Source organism: Eubalaena glacialis, chromosome 18 (genome assembly GCF_028564815.1).
Source record: "Eubalaena glacialis isolate mEubGla1 chromosome 18, mEubGla1.1.hap2.+ XY, whole genome shotgun sequence".
Classification (NCBI taxonomy): domain Eukaryota; kingdom Metazoa; phylum Chordata; class Mammalia; order Artiodactyla; family Balaenidae; genus Eubalaena; species Eubalaena glacialis.
Window position 1 is genome coordinate 14,966,217 of NC_083733.1, and position 11,913 is coordinate 14,978,129.

An 11,913-nucleotide genomic window follows, 5' to 3' on the forward strand; every position below is an offset into this window, starting at 1 on the left:
TCTTCGGGCGCCCGTCTGGGGGGGCGTTGGGTGTGGGGCGGCTCCGGGGCCGGGGATGGCGGCGGCCGCCGTTGCGGCGGCTCCGGGACCAGCGGGAGGAGCCCGGGGAGCGCCGTGAGATGGGCCGGTGAGTGTCGCCGGGAGTGGAGGACGCCGAGTCGGCCTCACTGGGGCCAAGCAGGCCTGGGCTCGGAGCTCTGGAGGAAGTGGCCCCCCAGAGCCCGTTGCCCCGCGGACCGAGGGAGCGAAAGAGGCCGCGCCTAGACCCCCGATCGCTTCTCACCGGCCCGGCCCAGAGAGAGGCCTCAGGTTCCTGCTCCCCCGCGACTGTGTCCTGGCGGGCCGGGGTGTCCGAGTCCTCGGGGCGGGAAGGGGCCCCCAAACAAGGAAGCAGCGCCTGCGGGGCCTCGCCCTTACCCCTCTGCTTGAAAGGTCGACCCCCCACTCTCTAAATACAGAGTTACCAATTTCGGGCCCTACCCCTTTTGGGGCAAGGATTGCGGGATCAAGGGAAGCCATAACCCCTGTCTCTTCTAAGCTCCTGTCTTTCTGGCGGGCGCACCTCTCGCCCTCAGCGAATTCGAGTCTGAGGCTGGGTTCAACCTCTTGATTCCGGGCTGTGCTGCCAGCGCTGGCAGCTCTCCGGAATGGTCCTCCTTTCCCGTTAGCTCGGTTGGGGTCACAAGCTGCGTCTTCCCCTGGAGAAATCCTCATTGAGCTTCTTCAGAGGCCGAAGTTTCAGATTCCGAAATGTGTTTTGCGTTGTGGGAACCTGGTGCACAGGCTTGGCTCTTTGTTGTTCCTGCAGACCTTTTGCCTCTTTCAGTCCTTTTATTAGCCTGTGTATGGCTAACCCCTCTGTGACCTAGAGGCAGGTTTTCTTTAATGCTTTAGTTGTGAGAAGCAAGTATCATTCTGAAATTGAAGTTGTGACCCCATTTTCTGTTGGGAATGAGAGAGAAATCTAACTGCTTTTCCGTCACTGGAACTGCTGGCAAAGAAGGGATGCAAGACTTGTGCCCACTGTGTAAATTTGTGTTTATGGAACCAAGAATTTGTCTTTCCACCTTGTTTTCCTATCTTGTCACTTTTTTCTTTTTGTACATCTGCACCTTGCTGATCTTGAGAGAGAAGTGTCTTCAGTTTGGTTTGAGGCTTGCAGTGTTCTTTAGGACTTGGACAGCACAGTGGGTAGTAGTTTCTCTGAGTACTGGTCAGTAGTACTTTCTCTGTTTTTAGAGATTAAGGCTCTGTTCTTCAGTGCTTAACGTTTCTGGCATGTGTAGATTCAGATATTGACAGTTTAGCATGAGTTTTGTTTCCCACTGGTAGGCTACATGAGGACGAAGGGAATGTTTTCAGTTTCTGTCACACCTAATTCAGCACGTGGTACAAAGTTGTCACTTAGAAAATTTTACACACACACACGCACGAGCCTGTTTTTTTACCCCGGAGATCTGCTAATAAGGCTTCCCTTTGAGTGACTCCCCCTTGACCTCTTTTTCTGCCCCAGAAACATAAATAATTGTTCTTTTTCCTCTAGTGCCTCTTACCTCATTTAAATAACCACCACATCTGTGTTTTCATCAGCCCTGAATAAAAGTGAAATCCATGAGGCTGATTTTTCCTGCTTCCCTTTGTTCACATGGGGACAATGTTGAGTCTTCCACTTTTATTTGTGCATTTACCTGAAATTGGGATTGGAAGTAAATTTAACCTTTGGGGAATAGGTACAGGTAGAGAACAAAGAATATGATGTTAAGGAAAACAATGAAGTTTGACACATGGAAATTTTTTTCCAGAGATGTCTTCCTACAAATTAGAATTTAATGTGTTGTTACCTCTGGAGAAGAGTAGGAGGCAGGGACTCCTGGACTTTAATGTCTTTGTGGTTTTGGAATTACCTTTCTTGATGATCCTGGGGAGGATTAGAGGCTAGATTCCTGCTTACTCTATTCCTATTTGTGTCTCCTATAGGCTCCCAAGCCAGTGGGGAGGACACTGCTTCTTATTACAGCTGCTCAGAAGCACCACTGGAAGCTCAGGTAATACAGGCGCTTTGGATACCTTGTTGTGGAAAAACATCTGGAATTCAGCAGTGGAAAAACAGAACAGAGTGTAATATCATAGAAATCTCATTTCAGATCCAAAGAACTGAAGCTTGATAGGAAGAAATAGGTGACAAATTTCGTATGTGTTGAAATGTTCAGACCAAAAAGATACTTTATGGAAATGGACAAAAGCATGTGTGAAAGGTGATAGAGAAAGGGGAGAGAGAACTTTCTTATGAATCATATAGACCTGAGATAGCAATAAACAGGCGTGTTTGGAGGAATAGAACCAGAATTTTAAGAAGTGGTGCCTAGAGCAGACCTACAATGGAAAAGGAGCCATTGGCAAAAGAAAAAAAGAAAGGGAATGCATGAAGAAGGCAAATTGAAGGTGGTCAATGGGAAGAAAAGAAGTCTTGCCAAACTAGGGAACACAAAGTCTATGTGAGGTCAGAAGAGTTTTGTTGCCCTTTGGAGAGAAGAAATAAATAAACTGTAGAAAACACCAGTACAATCACCCTCCCCATAGGGCCCAAGTTTGAATGTAGTATTTCATGGGATGAAGACGATACTTTCATAGCATGTTTAGGGAACAACGTTTTAAAAAAAAAACAAGACGCGCAGACCTTAGGACCTATTGACTGACCCCTGGGTCCTTGGGGTAGTGGTGATATGAGGCAAAGGAGGATGAGAGTTTAGGCAGGCCTGGGCTGGGGGGGATGGGGATAGGTGAGATAATAACCCAAATTAGGCTGGGGAAAGGAAGCAAGGATGAGGTCATATGTTCAGGAAAGAAGATAGCACAGTAGTGTTTGGTGGCAAAAGGAGAAACTTAGGAAAAGGAGCCAGCAGCAAAGACCAAATCCCCCTTAAGGAAAAAGGCTTAGAATAGTCAAGGTCCCCATCAGAGGAACAGCTAATCATGAAGCTGTCGGTTTCCCTGGGGTTGTGGAGCCCACAGGTTATTTATGCATTGTTGAATGCTTGTCCTTGTAGCTCTTTGTGGTTTCCGTGATTCTTTCTTTCATGTCCTAGGCTGGATGAGCGAGAAGGGTAGCATCCTTGTCTGCTCCTTTCTCATTCCTCCTTTTTTCCAGCAGTCCCCTTTGTTACATCTTCCTCCGTGGACACAGTTCCTGCTTTCCTTTGACTTGGTTTACCCCTAGGTTACTTTTCTTTGCCTCTGATTTGTTCCCTAGCAGATGTGGGCGCCCCAGCCAGCAGCAGAGAGGGGTGCAGGGGAGCCACAAAGAAGCCCCTTCTGATGCCCCAAGGAGCAAGCCGACCCCTTCCAGGCTCCAGGAACACCACAAAGCAATATGAAACCTGTTCATGAGAGGAGTCAGGAATGCCTTCCACCAAAGAAACGAGACCTCCCCGTGACCAGCGAGGATATGGGGAGAACTACCAGCTGCTCAACTAACCACACACCCTCCAGTGATGCCTCTGAATGGTCCCGAGGGGTGGTGGTGGCCGGGCAGAGCCAGGCAGGAGCCAGAGTCAGCCTGGGGGGTGATGGAGCTGAGGCCATCTCTGGTCTGACGGTGGACCAGTATGGCATGCTGTATAAGGTGGCTGTGCCACCTGCCACCTTCTCCCCAACTGGCCTCCCGTCTGTGGTGAACATGAGCCCCTTGCCCCCCACATTTAATGTAGCGTCTTCACTGATTCAACATCCAGGAATCCACTATCCCCCAATCCACTATGCTCAGCTCCCGTCCACCTCTCTGCAGTTTGTCGGGTCTCCTTATAGCCTTCCCTATGCTGTGCCACCTAATTTCCTACCGAGTCCCCTCCTTTCTCCTTCTGCCAACCTCGCCACCTCTCACCTTCCACACTTTGTGCCATATGCCTCACTCCTGGCAGAAGGAGCCACTCCTCCCCCCCAGGCTTCATCCCCGGCCCATTCATTCAACAAAGCCCCCTCTGCCACCTCCCCACCTGGGCAGTTGCCACATCACTCGAGTACTCAGCCACTGGACCTCGCTCCAGGCCGGATGCCCATTTATTATCAGATGTCCAGGCTACCTGCTGGGTACACCATGCATGAAACCCCTCCAGTAGGTGCCAGCCCAGTTCTTACCCCTCAGGAGGGCCAGTCTGCTCTGGAAGCAGCTGCTGCCAATGGACAGAGACAACGAGAGAGAAATTTAGTGAGACGGGAAAGCGAAGCCCTCGACTCCCCCAACAGCAAGGGTGAGGGCCAGGGACTGGTGCCAGTGGTAGAATGTGTGGTGGATGGACAGTTGTTTTCAGGTTCTCAGACTGCGCGGGTAGAGGTGGCAGTGCCAGCACACCGAGGGACCCCAGACACCGACCTCGAGGTCCAGCGGGTGGTTGGTGCTTTAGCTTCTCAGGACTATCGTGTGGTGGCAGCTCAGAGGAAGGGTGAGCCCAGCCCCCTCAACCTGTCCCATCATAACCCCGACCATCAGGGTGAGGGGCGAGGGTCAGCCAGGAACGCAGCAGAGATGGCCGAGAAAAATCAGGCCCGAGGGTTCTACCCTCAATCCCATCAGGAGCCCCTGAAACATAGACCTTTACCCAAAGCAATGGTTGTAGCCAATGGCAACCTGGTGCCCACTGGAACTGACCCAAGCCTGCTACCCATGGGCTCGGAGATCCTGGTGGCGTCAAGTTTGGACATGCAGGCCAGAGCCGCCTTCCCAGACAAGGAGTCAACGCCACCCCCCTTTACCTCTTCCCACTTGCCCTCCCATTTCATGAAAGGCGCCATCATCCAGCTGGCTACAGGGGAGCTGAAGCGGGTGGAGGACCTCCAGACCCAGGATTTTGTGCGCAGTGCCGAAGTGAGCGGGGGGCTGAAGATTGACTCTAGCACAGTCGTGGACATTCAGGAGAGCCAGTGGCCTGGATTTGTCATGCTGCATTTCGTGGTGGGTGAGCAGCAGAGCAAAGTGAGCATCGAGGTGCCCCCCGAGCACCCCTTCTTTGTATATGGCCAGGGTTGGTCCTCCTGCAGCCCTGGGCGGACTGCACAGCTCTTCTCTCTGCCCTGCCATCGGCTACAGGTGGGAGATGTCTGCATCTCTATCAGTTTACAGAGCTTGAACAGTCACTCAGTTTCTCAGTCCAGCTGTGCTCCCCCAGGCCAGCTGGTTCCTCCCCGAGAAAGGCCTGAGAGGACAGTCTTGGGACCCCGAGAGCAATGTGACAGTGATGGGAAAAGCCAGCCGTTAGGCGAGGGCTCCCGAATGGTAGAGCCCTTGCAGCCAGAGCCTGGTGCTCAGGCCTGCTGGCCAGCCCCGAGCTTCCAAAGATACGGCATGCAAGGGGAGGAGGCACGGGCTGCGCTGCTCCGTCCCTCTTTCATTCCACAGGAGGTAAAGCTGTCCATTGAAGGGCGTTCCAATGCAGGAAAATGAACCTCTCCCAGACCCAGACTGGGATGCTACCCCAGAGCTGGGCCTCACCGTGAGCAAGCAGAGGATTTGCACATGCCGAGCAGGGGATGGCTCTCTTGGCAGTGAGGTTAGTGGGGAAGAGGAGGCGTGAAGGCAGCCTCCCAAGGCAGGGTCTGTTGCCCATTACCCCATGGCATCTTTTCAGAACAGCCCCAGAGGGTGCTTGTGATGGGGAGCAGCAGGCCTGGGCCAAGGAAGGAAGGGGGTGCACGCAGGATAAGAAACATTCCAAATATCAGGGCCTCCCTGTTCTTTCCTCCTCATCCCTAGCTCCTGCAAGGAGAGAGTCAGGCTTTGGGAGCAGGTGCAGAGGGAGGGAGCAAAGAAAGAGCCAAAAATGATGATCCACAGCTTATAGTAGCAGTTCAGCTATCTGAAGTTTTTTTTTTCCTTTCTTTTTTGTGATGGGAGGGCAGGAGGCCCCATGCTTGGAAATAAGAGGGTTCCCACCCAGAACTCTTCTTTTGAGAGCTGTGCACTTTAAAGGGTAGTTTTGTTATAGATGTCTAAGGCTGGGTGTGCAGGGGACTCTGCTTGATCCTCTGCTTCAGCCCTTTCCCATCTCTCCCCATCATTCCTCCCACAAGGCTTCTAGCATTAGGAGAGAGAAGCCGCTCCAGGGTTCAGAGTGAAGTACTGCCTTGGTGGGGACCCAGTCACGGGACTTTGGGAGAAAGACCCGATGGCCAGACTGACCGGGCTCTAGGCAGGGCTTCTGGAAAGGTAGCTGACCTAACAAGGCTCCTCCTACTCAGCATGCCAGACCCACTTTGAAATTGTACTGAATCTCTAGTTGGTAATGGTGACTTTTGAAAGAACCAGTGGACCCTTTTCCCTAGGCCCCTACACCCGGTCCTCTGTCTGTCTATGTTGTGCCTAAGTGCCTGCACTGCCCCCACCCTTCCGCTGACCTAACCTGTCTGCATGGTGTCTTGACCTGGGCCTATTTGTAGCTGCACTGCCTTTCCCCTTCTGCAAAACTGATTTTGTCCACTCTGACCAAGACCTCTAGTTTTTGATGTGTAGGGGTCTCTCTGGTTTCCCTTTCAGTTCTATTCTCTATTTTTAAAAACTCAGAATCATGTCCTCTTCTCTTCTGCAGTTGAACCAGTTGGTGGAGAAACGAATGGAACTATGCCCCGGGTCGGGACCAGTACAGCTGGCTGGGCAGTGCCCATCCTTGCGTTTTTACAGAGTCCCTCCCATCTTACTCCACTCCTTCTCCCAGCATTCAGGCTTCTCCAGGCTGTCTCCTCCCATAGCCAGCTCTAAGGTTTTGGGATACTCTTTTTTTTTTTTTTTTTTTTTAATTTTGGCCATACCATGTGGCATGTGGGATCTTAGTTCCCCGACCAGGGACTGAACCTGGGCCCTCAGCAGTGAAAGCACAGAGTCCTAACCACTGGACCACCAGGGAATTCCCTGGAATAGTCTTGATAATGTTTCAATACCTGAAAAGTCTCCTAGATTCCATTTCATGGTGGAGTATTCCTCTGCAAAGAGTATTTTCAATCTTAGTTGCATTTGCCCCCTGTGTCTTAAGCCCACTTTTTCTTCACGACTTTCAGCATCACCTCGGACTGTGGGATTCCAGTGGGTGTTGAGAATTAGGCTTCCCCCATCAGCTTTCAGGTGGGTGGGTGGGTTTTTTGTTTGTTTTTTGGGGGTCTTTAGACTCTTGAACAACTCAGGGTATTGTCCACTCAGCTCTCTTACGAGGCTTCTCCTGGGGTATGACCCTGGCATTTCCTTTCAAGATGGACTGGCCAAGGCCTAGCCTGTTGTCAGGAGTCCCAAACCTCTGAGGTCTGATCTCTGCTCTGTCAAAGACTTTAGGCACGTCTTGTGACCTCTCGCTCTTTCACTTCCTCCCCAGCTGCCAAATGGGGATAAATAATCTTACCTACCTCCTGGGGGGAGGGGGAGTTCTGAGAATGGAGTCCTTCTTAGTGTTCAGGTGCTAAAGGTTGTTCTCCTGGGGGAACAAAGTGACTGAGACTGGCTTGTTTGCTGCAAGCCCTACACTCCACTGTTTCGTTCCTTGAGAGCAGTTACCTGGTCAGTCAGCTTTTGGAGGCCCGTCCAGAGGAAGCTGCTGACCTGACCACAAGTATGTAAGTCTCCAGTTCACCTCAGAACCAAATACCAACCGTGTCTGGTGAACACTCAACCTTGTACACATTTGGGATCATGTCTTTTCCCTTCTCTGTCCCCATTCTCTCTGAATGCTGCTTTCTCTGGCTTGTTTCCCACAGTTGGGGGCCTGTGGGGCTGAGTCTCGAGGAATCCTCTCAGAGGACGGCCCTCGGAGAAGGCCTTGTTTCTGGCTGTTCCATGAGCAACTCATTCCTAGTTTCTCATGCACGGGTTTCTCAGAAACATCCTTCCTCATTAGGAAGGCTCATCAACTGAATATAGCGACAGGCACACAGTGGACACTAAAGAAATATCCACCAAGGGTACCAACCGAGCTTCCTCCTTACGGGAGCAAACCTATATCTAACCAGATACAGGCCAAGTAGTTTAAATACAAGAAACCCTCACTGCCCAGCCTGGTAACTTCCCCTTAATCCTGGAAAGAGAAAATCTTGTGCACCTTGGCAAGTTGGGCCCTGAACTTTCTGCTGCTGTTCCTCTTCTGTCTTGCTGGTGAAGCAACACTGGCACTTCCTCTGATACTATGCCATGCATATGTAATATATTAATACTTGATTTTGTTGAGCTGCAGAGGTGTCTTTTGTAAAGTATGGTCTCCCAGGGAAAGAAGTTCTGTGCTCTGAATCTTGGTCAGAGCTGAGGCATTCCCCTTACCTTTTCCCTCTGTTTCAGTCTTTTCTTCCAGGCATGAGGAATGAGAGTAACCTATGGTGTGTCCATTCTTCCTTTTAAAGATTTCATAAGTTATTATAAGAGACCTAAGAGCAGTTTTGAGACAGCATTTTGGTGGGAAGCTGTCAGCTTTTGGGGGAATGGGCAGTTAAAGAACGCCAATGTCATTAGTAGGACAGTCCCAGAGCTTAGGGGTAGAAAGGAAGATGGCTAACTCTGGCATTAAACAGAAATGCCTATACCAGTTTGGGAGTAGGGGAACCAGGTGAAGGATGGTAATACATCCAAGTCTTGGATCATCATTCCTATCAAGATTAGTGTACACAGAGGAGGGGGAGTGGCATGGGGGAAGGGGAAACTGGGAGGTCAGAGCTGAGCACTCGTACCCAAGGGGGAGGGACCCCAGTAGATCTGGACTGACCCTTCTACACTCTTGGTCCCAGTTGGTCGTAACACCAAGGGCTTTGGTCTGTGCTGCTTTGCCACTGCTGCTGTCTACTCACTGTCCTGCTTGCTGCCCTTTATAGCTCTCTGTCTTTCTGTGTCTTCGGCTATATAGGTGAAATCCAGGCATCCTGTCCATCCTTACATGTGCAAGGGTTACTTTATAACAAAGTCATCTTGAGTAGGGATAGTATGAAATGCTGCTGGTGGGCTGGTGAATCCAAAGGGATATGGCTTCAGTGCTTGTTGGGAGCCCTTTGGCTCCAAATATCTGACTGTCTTGAGGGAGAGACAAGCAGGTCCTATAAATGGGTGTTTTCTTTGTATTAACTTTCCTTTATGATATCTTGTGTCCTGTTTTAAAAATTAAATGATGGGAAACCAGATTAGGGCCTGTGTCAGCATCCCAGGGAGGTTCATCTGGCTCCAGTTAAATGGATTCTGGGGTTGGGGGAGCGTTTGAAGTTTGAAATAGACCCTCAGGTGGGGTTTAGTTTTATTTTTACCACTGGGCGCCATAGAAGATGCACAGGGTGGTGGTATGATTTAAACCTGCAGCAAGCAGGCATGTTGAAGAGTTGAGTGATCACACTGGAGATAAAGGGTGGACATGGGTTCACTGGGCAAGGGCTTGGGTCCATTGGAGTAAGGATAACCAGACTGGTTGAATTGGCCATGGGAGATTAAGTCACAGTCTTAAAAGCAAAGCAAATAGGGCAGAGGCCAAGCTTTAGGGAGACGTCTTGGCCTCCTAGGGCTAAGTTTACTAAACCACACTGAAGCTACAATACTTTCCAGATGGGAAAAAGTGTACACTACAGTTGAAGAGCTGAACCGTGTTAGGTTGGATGTTGACCAGGAACCTGTTAGCCCTTTGCCGGGAAGCCTTCACCGTCCAGCTTCCCTGGGAGAGGGAAGGCCTCCCACATTATGCAATAATAAAATAAGCGTCTGGGTCCTTGCAGCTGTCAGTTGCTCTTTCAACTCTAGGATCCATCTTTGGGCCAGAATCCTGGTCTGGGCCTAGGATGACACTGGCCCTTGAGATGCTAGAGTTGACTGCACTCTCTCCTTACCTGCAGACTATGCACAGTGCCTGGGGCGGAAGGAGGAGAGGTGGTGCGGTTTACCCTGCTGAGCCTCCCCAGCAGGAACAGTAGTAATAAATGCACTTTTCACACTAAGGTTTCTTTATTCATTCTCCTGTTAAGCCTAGATCCTCCCCTGGTAGACTGCAAATTCAAAGTCTGTGTGATCCCCCAAGCCATTCTGCTGCAAATGCCCAGCAGTGAAGATGGCCTCAAACTGGGTTCCTGTCTACAGTGTGTGTGGCGGCAGCCCATGTGCCTTTACCTATTGTCAAACTTTCAAGCATTTATTTCTGTCTTTATGACTGTCATGGGGACTGAGGTTCTTCAGAGAGAGAGAGCGAGCGCGAGTGTGAGCAAGCTGATGACACAGTGGTTTTACACCCACTCCCCAGACAGGGAGTATGCACATAGTTGTGAGCTGTGAGTGGTTAGTGCATTGCTGATGTTGCTGAAGGCAGGGCTCATCCCTCATTTGCGTGACACTCGCATTCAAGAGAAGCTTGTGTCGGGGAAGAGACTGACAGTACTCGTGGCAAACTTGAAGTATTAAAAATAAGGCTGTCCCCTACAACCTTCCTCGTCACACACAGGATCCCTGTAGCCAAAACAGTATATGTTCCAGCTGCAGAGAGCGGACTGCTCTCAGCTCGCACAGCACCTTAGGGGAGGGAAGAATATATGGATAGGGAATGGGGTGGAGAAAGGATGGAAATGTTGTCATCCAGGTGGCTTTAGGGTCCTCAGGAGTAGTAGAGAAGGATGGCACTGGGGAGGTCTGATGGATGGATCTGATTTGTGTAGGAGTTCCCTGTAGATAAATTACTGATCCCCCAACTACTATCCCCAGTATGTAATGGCTAAATTAATATGTAATCAACTGCATTGTATCTAAAGCCTTAGAACTAGTCAGGTGCTCCCCCCACCCGATACCATTTCTTACCCTCTAATCCTACCTGATCTTTAACAAAGCATTAATAATTCTAAGGATAATCTCTATTTTGTTGTGCTTTTTTGTAACTGTTTTAAATAAATCAATTTGTACTGTATATTTGTACTTTTGTGAGATCCTTTTTGCTGTTTTACCATTTTAAGTCTCTGTACTTGGCTACACACAGATTGTATTTTTATTGTTAATGCTCTTCTTATGGATACCTGCATTTAACTTGTGGACTATGTAAACACAATATATATCAATATCTATATATCTATATATCTATCTATATAAACTACTAGCTTTTCCTTTTGGTGTTTGCGCCTTCTTCGTATCCCAGCCTTAGATGGTGGCCATGGGGTGGGGGATAGAAGGCCTATGTGGCAGAGCTTGTAATAGAGAGCAAATGGTGCCCATCTTCATGTGGTGGGCTGGGGGCAGATTGCACGAGCTAGTCCTGAAGCATGGTCTGTGTGTTCTGTTGTGTGTATTTCAGGGACCCAGAAATCTACCTGTAGACTCAGATACTGTTCTAGCACAATCAGTCACAAGGACCTGTAGATGCCCTCACTGCTGGCCTTTTCTCCAATTCTTTTCTCAGGAATACTGCCAGAAATTTCTGGAGTAAGTCAGCTCCAGAACTTAGCTTGCCACTAGTAAGAGGTGAAGCACTCAGATACATGATAGTTACTCATACATTTATTGAGCACTTGCTACATGCCACAAAATAGCCTAGGTGCATTATATATTAACAACTGTTTGTTGCTAGTACTATTATTTTCATTTTGTGGGTGGGGAAACCAAGAGGTTTAAGTAACTTACCCAAAGTTACACAGCTATTAATTAGCAGTACAGAATGTTAAATCCAGGCACCTAATTCCTGAGTTTGCGTTAACTCACAGTTCATTGTAAAAATTATATGAGATAATCCACGAAAGTGCTCAGAACAATCTTTGACACATAATGAGTGCTCAACCATTTTGAAAAACATCCCAAGTAGGACTTCCATGTGGGGCTCTGTGAGAAAAAGCCATTTGGCTCAATTAAATATTTTCTTTTAAACGTCCAGTATTTTGTAATAAGCTTATTAATATTTTTGTATTTTTCAAGACAAATACTTCAGCCTGCCTGGTGGGAATTAA

General features: G+C 49.3%; 1 protein-coding gene across 2 annotated transcripts; it reads left to right on the plus strand.

The window, feature by feature from the left end:
- Positions 1 to 25: 25 nt before the first annotated feature.
- Positions 26 to 8,632, plus strand: ATXN1L (ataxin 1 like). Of its 2 annotated transcripts, none has more exons than XM_061173098.1 (3): positions 26 to 127; positions 1,978 to 2,045; positions 3,251 to 8,632. In XM_061173098.1, exon 3 carries the CDS (start codon positions 3,371 to 3,373, stop codon positions 5,435 to 5,437), a length of 2,067 nt encoding a protein of 688 aa, XP_061029081.1. In that variant the 5' UTR covers positions 26 to 127; positions 1,978 to 2,045; positions 3,251 to 3,370; the 3' UTR covers positions 5,438 to 8,632. The 2 variants fall into 2 exon arrangements, with proteins under 2 accessions (XP_061029081.1, XP_061029080.1); XM_061173097.1 differs by having other exon boundaries at positions 3,254 to 8,632.
- The last annotated feature ends 3,281 nt before the right edge of the window (positions 8,633 to 11,913 follow it).

What these genes read in the sequence shown, in the direction of transcription:
- ATXN1L (XM_061173098.1), top strand. Translation starts at nt 3,371, where the DNA reads ATGAAACCTGTTCATGAGAGGAGTCAGGAATGCCTTCCACCAAAGAAA.